At 38.9% G+C, this 19,015-nt stretch overlaps 2 protein-coding genes across 2 annotated transcripts; both read left to right on the top strand.

The window, feature by feature from the left end:
• Positions 1 to 4,875: 4,875 nt before the first annotated feature.
• Positions 4,876 to 5,709, top strand: foxl2l (forkhead box L2-like; the record flags this gene model as incomplete). The annotated part of the gene is made up of 1 exon (XM_083895477.1): positions 4,876 to 5,709. One exon carries the CDS (start codon positions 4,876 to 4,878, stop codon positions 5,707 to 5,709), a length of 834 nt encoding a protein of 277 aa, XP_083751603.1.
• Positions 5,710 to 7,128: 1,419 nt separating this feature from the next.
• Positions 7,129 to 18,308, top strand: tmem201 (transmembrane protein 201; the record flags this gene model as incomplete). The annotated part of the gene is made up of 11 exons (XM_083895476.1): positions 7,129 to 7,238; positions 7,811 to 7,931; positions 8,486 to 8,680; positions 8,771 to 8,941; positions 9,993 to 10,351; positions 10,453 to 10,653; positions 15,654 to 15,874; positions 16,025 to 16,087; positions 16,198 to 16,488; positions 16,681 to 16,809; positions 18,211 to 18,308. The coding sequence occupies 11 exons, from the start codon at positions 7,129 to 7,131 to the stop codon at positions 18,306 to 18,308; spliced, it is 1,959 nt and encodes a 652-aa protein (XP_083751602.1).
• Between the last annotated feature and the right edge of the window lie 707 nt (positions 18,309 to 19,015).

Below are 19,015 nucleotides of genomic sequence, written 5' to 3'. Positions count from 1 at the left end.
GCCAATTTCTCGCCTCAAATTATCTTAAAACTGCGTTCCGTGACACAGAAAAGTGAGAAACGGCCACTTTTTCAACAACAACAGTCTTTCTCTCTCTTTCTTTCTCGGACGCCATTGCTCACTGTAGCCAGAAGCACAACAACCTTGCGCAGCGACCCCTACTGATCGGGCGGGAAATTGCAGCGAGTGTCCGTCACCACGACGCAGAAGTATAAATGCTCGAGGCGTCTCCGTGGTGACGCAGACGGATAACGCATACGCAGTCGGAGAAGTATAATGTGGCCTTGACTGACTGACTGACTGACTGACAGGTCGCCATGCAGAATGCTATAAAGAAATGCATTGTGGGAAGAGTCACGGATCAGTAGCATGACTTACAGAGCAGGAAACGTAAAACCAAAAAAAAAAAAAGAGCCACACCTAGCAGGGGAATTAGGCAGATAAGCATCGTCAGAGGAGGGAACAAATTTATATCACATTCAGGATGTAAACTACATGTGCTACATGTGTACACGCAACATGTATGACATTTTTCTTTTCTTCTTCTTCTTTTTTTTACACTAAAGTTTTTTTTGACTTCCTGATGTGTTACATCTGCGTGTGTTCAGACAGAGGCCTCAACACTTCTGTCAATGTCAACACTGTCAATCACGATATTTCATGCTCAACCACTGCAGTCAAACTATAGCACGTCTATTTCCTGCATGTTGACTTTATTTCATCCTACACTCCAAAGGAATTTTTGTTTTAACAGGTCAGATATCAGTCAAATTTAAACTATAGGTCAGGGTATGATCCCGGGCTCCGACCCTGAGATTCTCCCCTGTGATAAAAAACAATATCACCGCATGTTATGAGAATGGGAATGTGCACTGCTGATTTAATACGCATCATGAGCTGTCATCATGATTAGAAAATAACAATAATTATAGACCATTTATCAGTTACAGGTGAAAATTCCCTTCCTCTCTGTGTGGTTTCCTTATAATGAACCTTGCATCCTCATTGCAATTAAATCAATGAATGTCATTAGTAATGGTTTTGGTTTTTAGGTGAGTGACAGCTCATAGGCTTGGAGATTTTCTGACACACATCACAGTGGAAAAGTACATACGTCGAGTGAATAATAAGATCAATAACATCCAAATTTGGTGAATTGTACCAGTTTAGGATGCTAGTATTGGCCCTGCTGGATCACGGTCTGTGGACTTGGTGGTGGAAGTGTTGATGTATCTGCAGCTCAACACCTTTTCTGCTTTGACAAGTTAAAATCTGCTGTGAGGAAACAATGGTACTTTTAGCCAAAAGCAACAGGTACTGGCTCAAGATTGATGTGAGGTTATAAACAGTTAAAATTTTGATTCCAAAAAGGTAATCAGTCCAGTGATCTGCATGCCTGCAGCTGGACGTCACTCATCTCACGAACATCAAGTTAAAGATGTTTCAAACTCAACAGATTTAGACTTTTACAGCCCTGTAGCGCAAATACAAACCTTTAAATCTTTCTATCCGTGTCAGCATGCAGGAAGAAGACAAGTACAAGTGTTGAGCTGATTGATCTGTTACGCAGAGTTGGTGTTCTGGACTAGTGCATCTCTGTAGTCACCATCTGTGCATAAGAGGTATTCGTGGTATGACTGCAGCAAGGGGAAGTTCCTGCTTGTGTCGAGTTGAAAAGTCAATATTTTCTCATTCAGGTGCTGAGTCAACAAGTGGATCAGACAGAACTATTCTCAAAAGTAATGTCTGATGATACTCCACTGCAGCAAAAACACTCCAGGTTGGATTAACTTTGCTGTAAAATGTACCTAAATGCATTATAAGAATGCCCCCTATTGGATGTCTAGTGGCATTACAGCAGAGGCTTTGGTAGATCATTTTTACTATGGATGAGAATCGTTATCGGTCAGTATTCGTATTGGTCCGATACTGGTTTGAAACACTGGATCAGATATCAGACAGATAAAAATGTAAAACATGATACAATCCAAAAATCCTATATATATATATATACATTGCATGCTTCACTATGCACAAACTGTAAACATTTCAATAAAAATCAGCAAAAGCATTGGCTGAGTCAAGTTTGGGCTGTTTATTTCTTCATTTTTGGGAGAACAATATTTGTTACCCAGTTGGAGAATTGTGTCTTTGAAATGATTCGGCACAAATGAGTTGTTAAAGGCTTCATAATTCATAAAAGGTCTAAAAGGAGAAACATCGTCTCATACTTTGAACACAGCATTTCTAAACTGAAACTTAACAAAATGAAAATACTCAAATTGTCATTTTCCTCCTCCAGAGTGTTTCCCCCGAACCCCACAAGGCAGATTATCTTATTTCACAAAAATAAATATGTTACTATTATTTTTGACTGTCTAATTAATATGTTGCATGTTCCTTCAATAGAAGTTATCCCACATTATCCCCATTAGACATAAGACATTTATTAAAATAATTCAGTGTACAGTGAATGGGGAATTTAAACATAACCAGCTCATTTGACTCTAACATAATTTCATTCTCTAACAAGTTCAGTCATTATAATACAGGGCATAATTTAAAGTTTATTGCACATATTTATTTCCATAGTGATGCAGCTTCTACTCTTAACTGCAAATTATCAATCACTGTTTATTATTATTATTCAGAAAGAACAACACAAAAAAACAAAGACATAAAACCGCTTGATGCCTGACAGTATAACAGGGAAGTAACAGCTTCCGTCAAAGTCCTTTTACATTCGAAATAATCTATAAATCACTTTAAATGTGTTGGCTCTATATTATTTGAAGATGTAGAGTTGAATCTTGTTTATCAGTGTGACACTCGAGAACCATTTGAGGACCTTTGAGAGCTCTGACTCCTCATTTCATCTTCTGAGGTCTAAACCAGGCGTACTTTGTTTTTTTGGCAGATTTGCTGCATTCTTCTTTAGTCTCAGATAGCTTCAACTGCACAGATTGTGTTTAGCCTGGCGCCTCGCTGTGCTCATATAACATCGGGAGGTAAATCTACCTCTCTGTGATTAAAAAAAAAAAAAAAAAAAGGACAGTGGGCGTCCTACTACCTTGTCATCTTATTTAAGAAAATGAGAAATCAGAGAGGGAAGTTTCAGAGAGCATGATGAGACACAGAGTCTGAGTCTGAGTCAGTATCTAAATGACACGAGTCAAACTGTCCACAGTGGTCAGAAACGTTCCTTATTATTTTATAGACTCACATAGACAGACATGTATGTATATACTGTATATATAACATATTCAGACCCTGTTGGTGTCAAAAAAGCTGCAGTCCAACTAATACCTAACTAATTTTAGTAACTTAGAAATAAAAGTGCTAAGTAGAACCATATAAGGTTATTCGGCTTGTCCTCCCTTTAGCCCTTTTGGGGTTGTTCCACCAAGAACCCTTTTAAAACCCTTTATTCAGGAAAGGGGTTTTAAAGGGTTCTCTGGAACAAAATGGTTCTCACTGGAACCATTAGTGTTACTAAGAACCCTTGAAAAACCCTTTCTTCGGGAAAGGGTTTTTCAGAAGCAAATGGTTCCAGGTAGAACCTCAGCCCTTGTAGAAGGACCCCTTTGGAAGCCTTATTTCTAAGAGTGTAGTGGTAACAAGGGGTGATCCAAAATAACCTTTTACTTGCTATTGCTTTATTGTTATTTTTATACATCCGTGTGTCCATATCAGATCAGGGCAGACAGACTGTCTGGTGAGAGCAGGTGATCATTATCTGCCATCCTGCAGCGGACAGACATGTCTGCTGTTCATTCCTCACTGTATGTGTGAGGTATGCTGGGCCTCTGATATCTGCAAGTGCTGGAAATACCCAACTATCTTGTGCATCAGAGTTAATACAGCGTATAAAGTAATGTAAAATAATTGAAAGTGGGGAAAGTGACCCTGAGTTCTTGTTTTTCAAGTCATGAAGTGTGTGTGTGTGTGTGTGTGTGTGTGTGTGTGTGTGTGTGTGTGTGTGTGTGTGTGTGTGTGTGTGTGTGTGTGTGTTGTTCCACTTTGCTGCACAAGAGAAAAATCTTATCAATGACATCTTAATTTGCAGAGACACATGAGGCATTTCAGGTTTTCAAGCTAATATATCAGTGATCAGTTCTGAAACCTGCAGAGACTTAATATGAACTTTAGTTTCTTGTGTCCACTTTCTTGCAGAAAATAAATGTTAATGTTATTTAGTGTTTCTTGTTCTATAATCATAATCCAGTGTTCACACCCATTGTATTAAATGCACTTTTCTGTTTTAATGTTGTGCCTAATATAATCACCTAATCATCTACTTTACTTTTATAACAGTTTCAGGTAACTTATACTTACATTTCAGTTAACTCTTTATTAAAGATATCTTTATTAATAACTTGAGATCTTTCAAAACAAAGGCAAAATAAAAAAAAAATCAAATGCAGTGATAACTTGTTATCCAGACAATAACAGTGTGTCATTACATCATGAACTTGACCTATTACCAACCTATTAATGTCATGTCATGTCATGAAACAAAGGTGTTTAAAATAAGTGTGCACTTATGTGAAAAAGTAAAACTGTGTTCATTTGTAGCTGCAAAAAAAAAAAACGCCAGCACGTGCCTGACAAGAGACACACCGTAAGTATTTGATCTCGCCGCTTCAAGGAGTGGATATTTCGATTTCTTTGAAGACAAAATAAACACATATCGTGTGACCCCAGACTCAACCCAAACATTTACAGACGTGTCCACGCTGCGCGCGTAAAGAGCGTGAGAAAGTCGGCGAGATGAAAGCAGACGCTAACTAACTCTGCACCTGTGGGAGGAGTGTGTGCACCTGCGGACGCTCGCGCTGCGCCACTCACACCGAGCCGGAGCCGGACACCCGAGCCATGGACGCAAAAGAGGAGAAGAGTCCCACCGAGCAGGGAGCGCAGCTCCTGGACCTGAGCTTCAACCTGGTCGCTCCTCCTGCTCCACAGCCGACCGGTGACCTCACCTCCGCTGAGCCGGAGAAGCCGCCGTACTCGTACGTGGCTCTCATCGCCATGGCCATAAAGGACAGTCCCGGGGGGAGAGAAACCCTGAGCGGAATTTACGACTACATCCTCTCCAAGTTCCCTTACTACGAGAAGAACAAGAAAGGTTGGCAGAACAGCATAAGGCACAACTTGTCTCTGAACGAGTGCTTCATCAAGGTGCGCAGGGAGAGCGCAGGAGACAGGAAGGGCAACTACTGGATGCTGGATTCTGCGTTCAATGAGATGTTCGAGAGGGGCAACTACCGGCGGAGGAGGAGAGTGAGGAGACCCTACAGACCCCCGAGCGTGCCGTACCTGCCCGGGAACCCCGTGGAGTATCCCGTGGATCCGATCTACCTGCAGCCTTACGTGAACAGCTCGTGGAGCCTGTGCCCGCCGCAGCCCGGCTCGTCCCATCCCACGGGATACCCATCACCCTCGGTCATCAGCGGACACTCCCGCAGCTTGTCTCCGACCACCTCTTTCTACCCTCCATCCCACTTCCACCACCACCACCACCACCCTCCGTGCGGCTCGTGTCGCCACCTGCCCGTGCTGGTGCCCCACACCGGTTATCCTTTCGGCGGAGTGACGCAGCCCGTGAGCCCGGACGGAGGCAACGTGTCCGTGGCGTGTAACTACCAGCAGTTCACCACGTATTCTATGCACGCAGAGGCGCAGCTCACTCATTCGTTTGACCAGTGATGAGCTTTTGGTTTTATTCCAATTAACAGCCAGTTCACGGACTCAAAGTTCATCTGCCTCCATTTCAGTTTGGCTGTCATTCCTTTGTCACGTAATGATTTGTTAGTTTGACAACATGTTGGTCAGACAACAGTTTCAGAAGTTTTGGGGTACTTTTTGTTCCTAATAATGACAGCACTCACTGTCACAATTGACTGTATTTTGCTTCAACATCAAGAATGGACTGCAGGAAAAGACCTGATCAGGATGTATTCTACAACCAGATATACTTTTTATTACTTTATGTTTTTCTTAATAAAAAAAATAGGCCTGCACAAGTGTACCTAAGTTATTTATTTCTTTTCTTTGCCTTTATCTAATTCTCTGAGGTGTTTTGTCCAACTGATCCATTTGATTACGAATGTTTACTTGATATAAAATGTCATGTTTGTTCAAATAAAGTCTTATTTTTTGTTAACTTGTGTCTTACATTATTATTACTACATTAACTGTGATAGTAAAGAAGAGCAGAGTGCAGTCAGTTTGAAGTTAAAGCGTATTACTGAAGTAGAATATTTGACGTCTTTTCTCTTTTCTATTAAATAAAATATTGTAGCCTGCTCCTGATAATTAATAATACAAAACGACTTTAAAAGACGTAATATTATACAGGTCACATCAAAGTTGAGTACACCCCTGATCGATGTCACTACAATATAACAAAAATAAAATCCCTGTCCATTTGATACAATTTATATATACATTTAATAGCTTTTCCAGATCATTTCTTATTAATCTATTAATTATACGTACCTTGAAATAATTACTTGGTAATTATTAATTATGAGATGATAGGTCCAAAGATAATTGAATATGTTTGTGGTAATGCACAGGGGTGAACTCAGATTTGTGATACATACTCTGCTTCTGATTCACTATTACACACTATAAATCCAGAATTATATTGTATATATATATTATTTTCTGAAATATTCAGCTGTGCATAAATCCATTAATTATCCTGTCTTCTTGTATGATCGTTATATTGAATTAAATTCAATTATCCCATTCCGTCAATGTTCCCTGAATGCAGCATTAATAGATAACACCGCCGCCCCCGCTCTCATTCCAACAGTATCGTCTACATTTTATACTCAAACAAACATGTGAACTAAGTTTCGACAAAAAAAGTCACATCAAAATGATCACCTTTAAATACACGCTCGTCTAAATGCGAGTGGGTTTAGAGAATGCAACAGTGAGCAAGATAAGTTTTAATTATGAAGGGGAAAAAAAGTGAGACGAGTCCCAGTGACACCATTTCCGGTTCCGTTTCTGAAGCGTGCACTGCACAAAAGAGGCTTTGCCGCGTGCGCTTTGGCGCTGTGTGATGTTGTTCTGACGTCCCATCGCCGTGTTTACCGGTACTTTCTGTAGACAATGGAGGCGTTTAGCCAAATAATTTTGGATTATCCCGAGTTAATGTACGGAGGAGTTGGAGTTACGGCGTTTGTCACCGGTGGAGCGCTCATATACAAAATTGCCACCAGGTAAGTTAATAAACGCGGTCTATCTTTAGCTAGGTAAACGTTAGCTTAGGAGCGCGTTAAGAAAAGCGGGTTAAAAAAGTCCACTGCCCGTTCACATGTGTGTGTATTTACTGTATATCTGACACTAGTCTGTATATGAACGTTCGCCCATTCGCTAGCATTTCTAGCCGTCTTGCTAACAAACTTTACGAAGTAGTGTTGCACCAACATGAAGATAAATAGTAAGTAATAGTAATAGTAATGTTCGTATTGTATGAATACATGCATACAATACCTGACACACATTTGTTAACCGTGACATAAGTTGTCAATGTTGTCGTGGAAACATAACAAGAACACACCATATGTTTCCACGACAATATTAAAACGCACTGGCACACACTGCGTACTCCAGAGACGACGTGTTGCTGTAAATAGTTTGTATTTTATGTATAATACCTTTGTTCTAGCCAACACTTTAAGGACTAATGCAGTGTGTGGATGTGTGGATTCGAAGGACAGTTTTGATCGACATATATTTTGTTTAACGGTATCAGATTGCATCATCTTCAAATCTCACCTGTTCTCTGCAGAAAGAAGCCAACCCATGCAAGTGTCAACTGCTGGTTCTGCAATGAGAACACAGTGGTGCCTTATGGGAACAGAAACTGCTGGGACTGTCCAAGCTGTGAACAGTACAATGGTTTCCAGGAGGTAAGTCAGAAAAGTAAAGCCCCACTTTTAGACCTGTTATTAAAATCTGTCCTGAGGGATCTGATCATAATTGGACAGTACGACCAACACCTTCCATTAAATGTGTGGATGTGACCAAGTAAGGTCTTGTATCTGTGGGCTGTATGCAATTATGGATGGATGTTGTGTCTCTTTGTGACAATAGACTTTAACAAGTTATAATTAGGCTGGATCAATTTATCATTTTCAAAATCAAATTGGCATTTGAAACACTGCAATTAGTGTGTCTTAAAAAGTTGTTTTGCAGTTCATATTCCAAACGCAATTTATTTATTTTTTAATTTACAAATGGATGTCATATTCAAATCATTTTAGCCTAGGTTTAAATTTAGAGGTGTGTTTGTGGTCATGGTGTTTGTGTCTGTGTATAATCACAAGTGACAGGTATGACCCAATAAGGACAGATGTGAATACCAGGTCTGAATTTCTTGGTATTGCAGTGTACCATTTGTACAAGTCATTGTTATCTTTTTCAATTTGTTTTTTGTTTGTTGTCGATCCATCTTGTTTTTAAGAATGGAGATTACAACAAAACCATTCCAGCTCAGCACAAGGCAAATCTGAACCATGGTGCATCTGCAAGCCTTACCTCTTCTGAGACACCGAAGATACAGCAGTGGGTCAACTGTCAGATGCTTTTGTGCAAGAAGTGCAATAATAACCAGACTCTAAAGATCAAGCAGTTGGCCTCATTTATCCCTCGGGATGATGTATGTATTTATTTATTTTTCTCAGTTCACTGTAATGCACCGTATGAGGACAGCAATTAACACAACATTTATTATGGTTTTGTCTCGCAGGAAAATTATGACGAGGAAATTGAAGCATACAAGCATCACCTGGAGCAGACCTATAAGTTATGCAGGCCATGTCAGACCGCAGTGGAGTACTACATTAAATATCAAAACCGACAGCTACGTACAGTGCTCCTAAACCATCAGCTTCGACGCTCTGTTAAGAGCTTTGAAAAGGTTGGTGCAACCCATACATGCTCTGTGCAGATGATTAAATGTAGTATTTGGCCACAATTGACCTACTATTCCTATTACTCAGTTTTGGTTTTGTGTCAACTCTGCATGGGAATGCTAATACATAACATCAGTAAGGTTTTTAATCATTGGATATCTTAATTGTGCCTTTGAGGTCAGGCCTGTGTTTTCATACTTTGTTACATAAATGGCTTAAATTACTTTTAAAATGTTATAAATGTAAAAAATGTTTTCTGCTTTAGAAAAAAATAAAGGGCCCAGTAATATGCTGTAGTACAAAGAAACAAAGTAAATGCCTTAAACTTCCTGTACTCAACAGGAATACAAATTAATTGCTTAAGCCCAAACGTAGACTCTTTTCGGAGTGGATTTTATTTTGTATTAATTGCTATAATTATCTGTGAGACATGTCAATGCCCCACTGTTTTGTAACAGCCCCAGTCGGTTGCTTGCATTGTAGAAACTGAACATTGTGAATTTTCGCACACATTTCAGCAACAGATACATATCGGTAAACACCGAAGCTTCTCACCAATAAATACAGCATCCCCTCCCATCACCCCAGCCTTTGACCAATTGTGGAATTTGAACCAGCAACCCCCCGGTTACAGGCCCAAATCTTTTCCTCTTTCCCATGCTCAAAAATTCTTGAAGCTCGGTGTAGTTTTTTATGTTCTGATGAGAAAGTAAGTTGAATATGCAGCGTATAAATCTTTGATATTTTTTCCCCTTACACCAGTCGTAATTACAATCCTAAATACATACTCATTTGTATTGTCTATTGACCAATTAAGTCAAAATATGAATATTAGTGCAATAGGAGGAGCCTTTTTTAAATTGGTTTCATGTAACTGATTTTCACACTTTTGTTATCGTTTGTTGTTGAAGTAAAATTTATCAGCTTTTCCATCCAAGGTGTATGTTTGCTGGTTATAATAACAGAATTAATAATACAAATTAAAATTGTCTATTGATGCCCATTTATTGTGAAACTACTTGGATTAACCATGAAAACCTGTCATCTCTCCTACAGAACTCATATTCTCTGTCTCCTCCTGTGGGGGTCACACTCTTGCGTGCTCTGGCTTTCCTGGTTTGTGGTTTCCTAGTTGCCACAGCGTTCTGTGAATTTCCAGACCAGCCCCTTTCATCTAGTGGCCCACAGACGGTAAACGATGGTGTCTCTCCTCTTAAAACCCTCAACGAATCCACCTCCAAAAACGATAGCAGTGGAAATGTACCTGTATGGCAGGGTCTGCTGGATCTCCTCCCAAACAATGTCACGCAAAACATTAAGCTGATGTGGCAACATGGAAGGGACAACCAGCTGTCTGTGGTCTCTGTTGGCCTGTTGACTTGCCTTACTTCGATCTTCTTAGCAGGATCTGCAAGGTAAGCTGTTGCTACATCCTAGTTTTGTGGGAAATATCATTCCAGAAAAGTTACATTTAAAGAGAAACGACTCTAAAGTTCATATATATTTGTACTTTTAGGCTGAGGAGAATTGATGCTGTGGCCTCTGTCCTGTGGTTCCTCGTTCTGTGCCTCTTCCTGGCTGATAGCTACTGGCCTGGTTCCTCGGGTTGGATGGACACAGCCAAGAACAGTAGCATCGCTCTGTGTTGCCTTGTGAGCTTTGCTTCTGCTTTGGCAACTCGAAAACCACAAGGTCTGCGAAGAGGCAAATATAGAAGGTCAGAAATTGAGCAGTAATCTTCCTATTGTGCTTGAAATATATACGACTGTGTAAGACCTCCTGTTTAGGGTAGAGGTTTATGTCCAATAGAGTCAGGTCAGAGCACAGCGAGGGACATGCTCTTTTTAATTCAATATCTAGTTTCAATCCATAACTCTGTCACTGTTCGTGTGACTCTCAGGTTATGATTTAATGACAAAGTTAAAGCACATGATATGAATGTAGGACGACTGTTATTTGGTTAGTTTTCAAACAGAACCTCACCTTCGTGCACACAAGCAATTGCTCTGAAGTTGCCTGGTCTGTGTAAAATGCTGCACTATAAAACCATTCGTTTAGTTACTAGTACTGACGGACACAAACACTGATATGATTGTTAGCTGCCACAAAAATTGCCATGGTCACCCTACAGAATGTGTCGATTTGGAAAATGTGCCACTGTTTATTACAGATTCATTATGACTTGCTTTCCAAAACCTGTGTGGAATACAACATTCTATGTGATGGACTAACCTTATGTGGTTATAAAAAGTATTTTTTAGCATTTAACTAGCACTAACTTAAGTATTATTTATTATACCATAATGTTGAGATGAAGTGATGCAGCTGTGTGTTGAAGATTGTTCACTAACTGCAGCTCATTGCATGAAACTATCTTGTGATGACACTACAGGCCATACTTTTATATATGACTTTGTAACATCAGATTCCTCTTGTTCAATTCAGAAATTGTTCATTTTTAATGATACAAGTGTTCAGTCCTTTTAAAACAAATATTTATTTACTGCTTGCATATACCTCAAGTGTTTTGAGTTCTTGAGTTAGAGCTGCAATGTTTTACCATATACAGATATGTGGCCATGCATGCACTCAAGTGCTGTGAAGAGGCTGCTGTTGCAACAAAACAGTTAAACAATAAGGAAAGTGACACATTGATCGTTTAAAATCCGTATAATCTTCTCACTGCCCCTTGAAATCAAGTAATTGAAAACACTTGCATGGGAAGAGTGGTAACAAGTTAATATTTTTCTAAAAACTTCCTGATTGTACTCTGTGATCATGCACCACTGATCATTTTCCATTTGTATTATGCGTAATTGCATACCGTTTACTAAAAGCCAGTAAACTTTGCAGAGCATTCTTTTTTCATATAACACTTTAAAAAAAAAAGTAAAACGGCACCTTTTGTCCTTGGTAGCAAAAGCCTAAAGTCTAAAAGTCTGATTTGAGGGGTTTAAGCTGATGGTTAAAAAGAATTCCCTTTAGATGACAAACGGGCAGGTGCTGTCTTGTATTTTCCTTGAGTCGATTATGTCAGACTGTAATTATCTCTGGCGGCCTTATTTTCTTGGTACATGAACAAGCAAACAGTTATCAAATGCTTGGCTCTGCTACTGTTCATGGTCACTGACGGGAAACTTTTCAAGTGTCATGTAATACTGCAGCGAACGCCAAGCAGGTGTTTTTCATAAGAATCAAAGTTAAAACGAGGTGGAATGAAGTTGTACCTTGCATGTTCTGTTTGTGCAAGATGAGCCACTATAAACAAACACAGATACCTGACTTGCACAAGTGGAATATTGGACGTCTTTTCATTTTCTATTTAAATAACCTAGATAAATGCAGCTGTACCACACGAAGCTCATTATATTACATTTCACTAGCAGGTAGTTGTTAGTTCACTTCCAGTAATACTAACCGAGTTGCATGTGCTAATCTTGAACCTTTCCTGCTATTACTTTGTTTGAATGAGTGTTTATATATTGAGTGAAGTGCGATATTTATTAGTACTGTGAATAGGTATTTCTAACTAATACCTGTAGATCGTGTTTGGCTGTTTTGAGTATTGTTAACATTGCATGTTGTGTTGTCTTGTAGATCATGATCACAAACCAAAGCTTTCAAAGCTTTAACCTGTGAATTTTTGCAATAAGCGTGGCCAAATTATGACACTGCAGATGCAGATCTAGGTTGTAATTAAAGTATTGATTCTATATAATTTAGAGTTGTTTTATGTACAAACTGTGGCTTAACCGGTTTTTAACAAAATGCAGCAACACCAATGATTTCTTTTGACGTGTGTCAATTAGTTTAATGCTGAAAATCGTGCAACACAATCATTGCAAAGCTTTAGATAATATCTATAATATTGCATTGGTCAGTAATGACCGATGGTATCTTCCTTATGCATAAGTTATAAATGATAGTAAATAACTTACTCTTTATCTGTTGACAAAAATAATCAACAAAATTGAAACACTTATAGACTCGTTCTAATGGAGGAGAAATGTATGATTTTTGAGCATGACGAACATGAGTAGTGATTTGTTTTAGTTTTGATTGACTTGGACATTGACAGTAAAAAGTTCAATGGTCTGCACCTAGCTCTGTGTGCGTTCTCGTATGTATACATTTACTTTTTTGTTTGAACTACTTATAATGTATTTTCTTTGCCAATGATTTACATGCTGTGCTGTACTTGTCGTGTTTTCTGCCGTGCACGTTTGTTATACTATGCTACATCGGCGAGAAGTGTGTGAACCCTGTGGAACTACTTTTGAATTGTTTTTAAATTATGAAATGTGATCTGAGGCTAATCCAAGTCGGATAATGACGGTGTGCTGATGGTGCTCAAAGGATAGTGACATTTTGTGCCTTTTTACTGAATAATAACATTCACACTACAGCTTGAGGTAAAAAGATAATTGATCCCTTGAAGTTAAAGGATGTCAAAACCTTAATCTGCAGATCAAAACTTTTACATTGTGAAGGACAAATGTTGCTATTTTTTTTTACAGAACTGCTTAAGTTAAAAAAGGCAGAAGTGGACTCTGAGAAGTGACGGGGTAGAGACGGAGGTGTATAAGCGAGAAAACAAATGAACCACTTAAGGCCAGAACATTAAAACAGATAATGATGCCGTCAAAATGGTAAAACAAATTGTTGAAGTAGCTCCAACTCGCACTTCCAGGCTTGTTATATTGACTGGGCTTTCAAAGACTTTCATTAACCTCGCTTTTTCTAACCTACTTTGTGAATGTATTTACAATGAATTTGATATAGACAGGAAGAATATATTGATTGATTTATCAGTTATTTACTTGTAGAGCTGCAACGATTATTTGATGAATCGATTACTAAATCGTCACCTGTTTTGAGAATCAATTCTTTGGTTTTAAGGGTTGTTTTTTTAATAATTGAAAGTTTTTTAAATGTGAATATTTTCTGGTTTCATTGCTCCATTTGACAAAGCAGTCGTTAAAACTGAAACACATTAATTGGTTTTTGGACAAAACAACACATTTGAGATCATCACTTCAAAGTTTGGGAAACACCAATCAACATTTTCTGACATATAATGGACCAAGCAAATACTCAGACAATAATCGATTATAATTAGCAATAGTTTGTTGGGGCTCCAGTGTATTGATATAACTATGATCACAATATGAACATTTATGACAAATTTAGACTGGAATAGATATAATTCCAGAGGGGTCACCTTTTTACACTGTTTATATTATAGAATATTCCTGAATTTATCAGATTTTTTTATTGTTATCCTACAAATGGCACTATTATTCCAACTTGTCTGTTACAAACACAAATGTAAAACAAATTATACTATTGCCACAATCATTTTGTGGTATTTTAATCGTGACTATAGAACTACCTTTTTTACAAATGGAGAAAATAATTTTCTTTATTATAATCCTAAATAAGCTGTCCTGTGTTGTTCTAGAGATCCAGAATGTGACTGTAATGTGTGTGTGTGTGTGTGTGTGAATCTTTGAAGCTCTGAATATTAACAATTGTGGTACTTAACAGGTTAAAGGTTGAGTAAACAAAAATATGTGATATTTGAACCCAACAACAAAACGATTCCTCCCCTTCTCCTCCTTCAGAAGCACAGCTTTATTTTTATTTTTTTTATGTTGAGCTAACAAATTGTAACTGGCATATAATTTCACATTATCAATCCATCTATGTGTGTGTGAGCTGTAAAACAAATGCACACAGATGCTAAACTTTTAGCATGTGCCATATATACTGTCTCTCACTCCCATTACCCCCCCCCCCCCCCCCCCATTCTTTAAGCTCCTCTAACCTGTGCATGTACATGAATGCCCCCTGGTGCCTGGTGTCGATTGACTGGAATAGTGTTGTACAATATCGGTTCAAGCCACACAGGAGGGATAGCTAACAGTCCAAGGAGATATTCCCTGAATTTAGTAAAGAATATGTAATTAGAATTGCTTACTCCACCTTTTTAAAGCATCAATCTGTAACTCTAAGATATAGGATAATTATGCTATTTAAATATTACGTTGATCAGTTGCTACACATTCTGTCTCCTCAGACATGACAGCGTCGTCCAGCCTGAATGGCTTCCAGCAATAGACCCAGTGCAAAATGTTTTTTTGGCTGCTCTAAATGCTGAAGTTGGGTGTCTTGTTATAGAATTGAAGCTCCAGTTTAACACCTTGTAGAATTGCTTGTTGTGCATGTAATGTAATAAAGAACTGGTGAAAAGACATGCCTTCTGGGGTTTGTTTGTTTGTTTCCACACACACACACTCCACTTGTTTGTTCATGCCTGGTTTAACTGCAGCAACAGGGTTAATGCAGTATAGTTTATCAATTCATATAGACCTAGGCTTGATTCTGTAGGGAAGGAAGGTTGCATTGTGAAAATATATGAATGTGGAGCTGTGTCACTGGGCAGTGTTTCCCCTGTACCTGTTCTCTTGGCAGTTGTGCCGTCGTGTGTTGTCTAACAGCTGCAGCTGCTTTTTACTGACCACTTTATTATACACTGCTGCCTTTCTTCAAGTGCTTTCATTAAATAGATATCAGAGATGTGTGGTAGAACATTTGTGCCCAGGCTTGACCTCAGAAACTTTGTCAGATTTCTCTGGGTTTTAAAACCCTTTTTTTAATAGATTTGATTTTGTTTATTGTCTGGTCATGTAGAGTCATGTTGCTCTTGTGTTGCAGATACCTTGCAGGCAGCTCTTCAGCTCCTACATTCAACAGCCAGCCTCCTCTGCTCTTTCCTGACCTGACAGAGTCCTTCATCCCCACTCCACCCCCAAATCTTTCCAAACTCATCAGCTGCCAACAGAGTCGTCACAAATGCAGCGATTCTCCGTCCTCTCTGCCTGGACGGTTGAGCAGAACCCTCTGCCTTGGCACCATCCCTTCCATCAAAAGGACAGGTAACACAAGTCATTCTGCGTGGCTTATTTGTGTTGTAATAACTCGATTCAAATCATTTGTCTTAGGTTTCAGCCGGGGCAGATGAAAGTCAGGCTTGGACAAACTGGCTGACGCTAACCATTTGTGATGAATGTTGTTTTTATTTTCAGATTCTGGTTACCTCTTTAGTGGAAGTAGACCAACCTCTCAATATAAAGACTCCCCACCCTCCGGTATTAAAACTCCACCTTTCCTATATTTTCCTATAAATCACTGATTTCCCACTTGGCTTGAACCAAAACCATTGTTTGACCCATTTCATGATTCCTTTTCGTCCCCACAGACTACTTTTCACTGAAGTCTTGGAGCCACCCGTCGTCCCCGAGTCACTCTCCCACCCCTTCAATCGCTGGGTCGTGTACATCCAGCTCCGAGTCGGCCAGGCGCCGTCCTCTCATCAGCCCGGCTCGCCTCAATATCAGCAGCCAGAAACAGTGGCATTTCTGTCCAGATCCAGAACCCAAGCTCTTCTCAACCCCACCCGCATCTCCATCATATTCTACTGTTGGACCCGACTCTCCCATTTACAGTGGCCGTTTTTCACCCGACATTTCCCCTTTCCAAAGCCAAAATGGTTGGTACACATGATGTTATACTCTGTTAAATATGCATTGTTGAGGGTCTGCGGTGTTACTAAATACTACCACTTCACCTGATGGAGTAAAGCATACAAGTCATATATATATTACAGAATTGTTATTTTGATGTTTAGATGGTGTCATATATATGATGTGGCTGATTCAGTGAATCATGTCCCTGGTTGCAGATTTGAGTTTGAGACATGGCAGTGTGATTGATAAGGAAGAGAAGAGTGAGAGGGCCAGCTCCTCGGGCTCATCCTCGTGCGTGGTTGGCACTACAACACAGACGCCGGAGAGCACTGCTCCCTCAAAAGGTAAGAGTATATAACAGGGATGTAAAAAATCCAAAAAGAAAACATTCATTTTCATGTAACCAATACATTAGATTCTCGTCCTTCGGGGTGTCTGCGGGTTCTTAAAAAGTATTAAAAAGTCTTAATTGCAATTTCATGAGTTACATTTTGTCCATAGACTTTAACTGCAAAAAGTATGCATGAATGTTTTTATTTTCCTCCCCGAGTTTGTTCAAAACAACGATGCTTAGGCATGCACGTCTTGAAAGGTCACGTGACATTACGCATCTTGCGATGACAAACGCACTCATCCTGGCGCAAAATAATATCCGAAATCGCACCAAATGAACTCCAAAATCGTGAATACTTGAGTCAAAGTGTTATTTTAATAAGCATTGCCTTTGGTTTAATTTATTCTCTCGAGCTTTGTTCCTTTCCAGCTTATGAGTTTATTTGTATGGTTGTGCAGCTTTTTTATAAGTGCTGGAAATTAATAATATTAATAACATTCTCATGACTTACTGGGAGAGCATAAAGCGAGCGAAGAGGGCTGAAGCTTGGGGATGGACAGAGATGGCGTGATTGAGTCGCAAGGAATCATTATTGGCGTGAGACATTTAAACAAAATATTAAAAGCAAAGTTACTTCACAGGTAGCAGCATAATCCTGCCTCCTGAATGCACGCAGTGCGCTCCTGCAGCAGATGACACAAATCCTGTCGTGGGGGATAACTACCTTGAACACGTCACTTGCAACACCAGGCGTTGAGAATGTCTTTGTAACTAATTCTCATCCTAAAATAAAACTCAATCACACTGTCCCTGACCATCCAGAAGCGTTGACCCTCTTTGCTCGCTTTACTTGTGCAGCTCTATCTGTAATTCATAAGAATGTCATTAATATTATTAAATTTGCGTTCACTTTATACCAATTTAGTGAGAACTAATTGATTCATATTTCGTGTCCATGAATTAGTGTTTTGAGTCTGGGGCTATGTAGGAATCGGTTACTGAGATTAAAAAAAAAAAAAATGTATCAGTTTTTTAAAAAAATATATTTTTTTAAAATCTATTCTTTAGGGACGCACCGAAATGAAAATTGTTGAAAATCAGAAACACAAGGCTGAAAACGGAAAAACTGGAAGAAATTATTATGCCAATTCTGTACCATTGTGTATTTTTTATTTATTTTTTTATTTTATAAATCTAATTTTGTTGTTATGGCTGGGACTGTGTGTACTTGCAGAACCTCATTATTTGCATTTTACCAGTGTTGTTGAATTTTAAACCAACTGAGGCCCCAAACATTTCTGAAGGAGAAATATGTTGCCTCAGAGAAACATAACTGTAACGTATGCATTAAAAACAGCATTTTAATGATCATTGTCGTGACAATAATGTGCTTCTTCCTATGTGTCTCCAGGTATATTCAAGCGTCTCATCTTTCCGGGGATTTTATCTGTCAGCCTGGCTGCCAACCTGTTCCTCACCTACTTGTGTATGTACCACTACTGGACATGAACTTTAAATGGGTCAGATGCTGTCATCATGATCCTTGTTTAGAAAGTGCCAGAAAGCATCAACAGTAAGGCAGTTGCTTGTTTCTTGGCCCTTTAATAAAAAAAATGTCAGCTGCTGATTGTTTTTGACAACAATACCTCCCTTTTGTTGAAGATGCAAGAAAAATCAATGTTTAACATCAAATACTGCTCTGAAATGTGTGGTTTTTGACTATTTGAAGATATTTTTCTGCTTTTGGATTAGTCGTGAACTGGTTCTGTGGAAATGGCCATTATGTTTATTTAGATAAGACACCAACATTGTTGAAGCTTGCATGAATGAGGGATCCAAGCAGTTGAGACAGGACTTTGTCTCTAACATAAGTCTGTCCAAAATATGTAAGACAAATGAAGGCCCTTGTCTCTCTTTGAGGAAATTAAGTGCATTTTCAAAAATCTGGTGTGCTCCAACATTGGGATGCATTAAGTAGCAAGTTATTTTTCTGGTTTGTAGTTCCTTTTTGCATTTTTGAAATTCGTACAGAAATGTACGTTGTAATTAGGTTTGCAACTAACGATTATTTTCATTATAATTTTTTTTTGGTCCAGAAAATGTTGAAAGATCAATTAGTGTTCCCTAATACTCCAAATGATGATGGTGTCTTAATAAGGTGCATGTTTCACCTCATTTATTAGGTTTTTCCTTTCATTTGTGACCCGTCTGTGTAT

Source organism: Microchirus variegatus (genome assembly GCF_963457635.1).
Source record: "Microchirus variegatus genome assembly, chromosome: 9".
Classification (NCBI taxonomy): domain Eukaryota; kingdom Metazoa; phylum Chordata; class Actinopteri; order Pleuronectiformes; family Soleidae; genus Microchirus; species Microchirus variegatus.
Note: the sequence above shows the minus strand (reverse complement) of the source record. Positions and strands in the feature narration are given on the sequence as shown.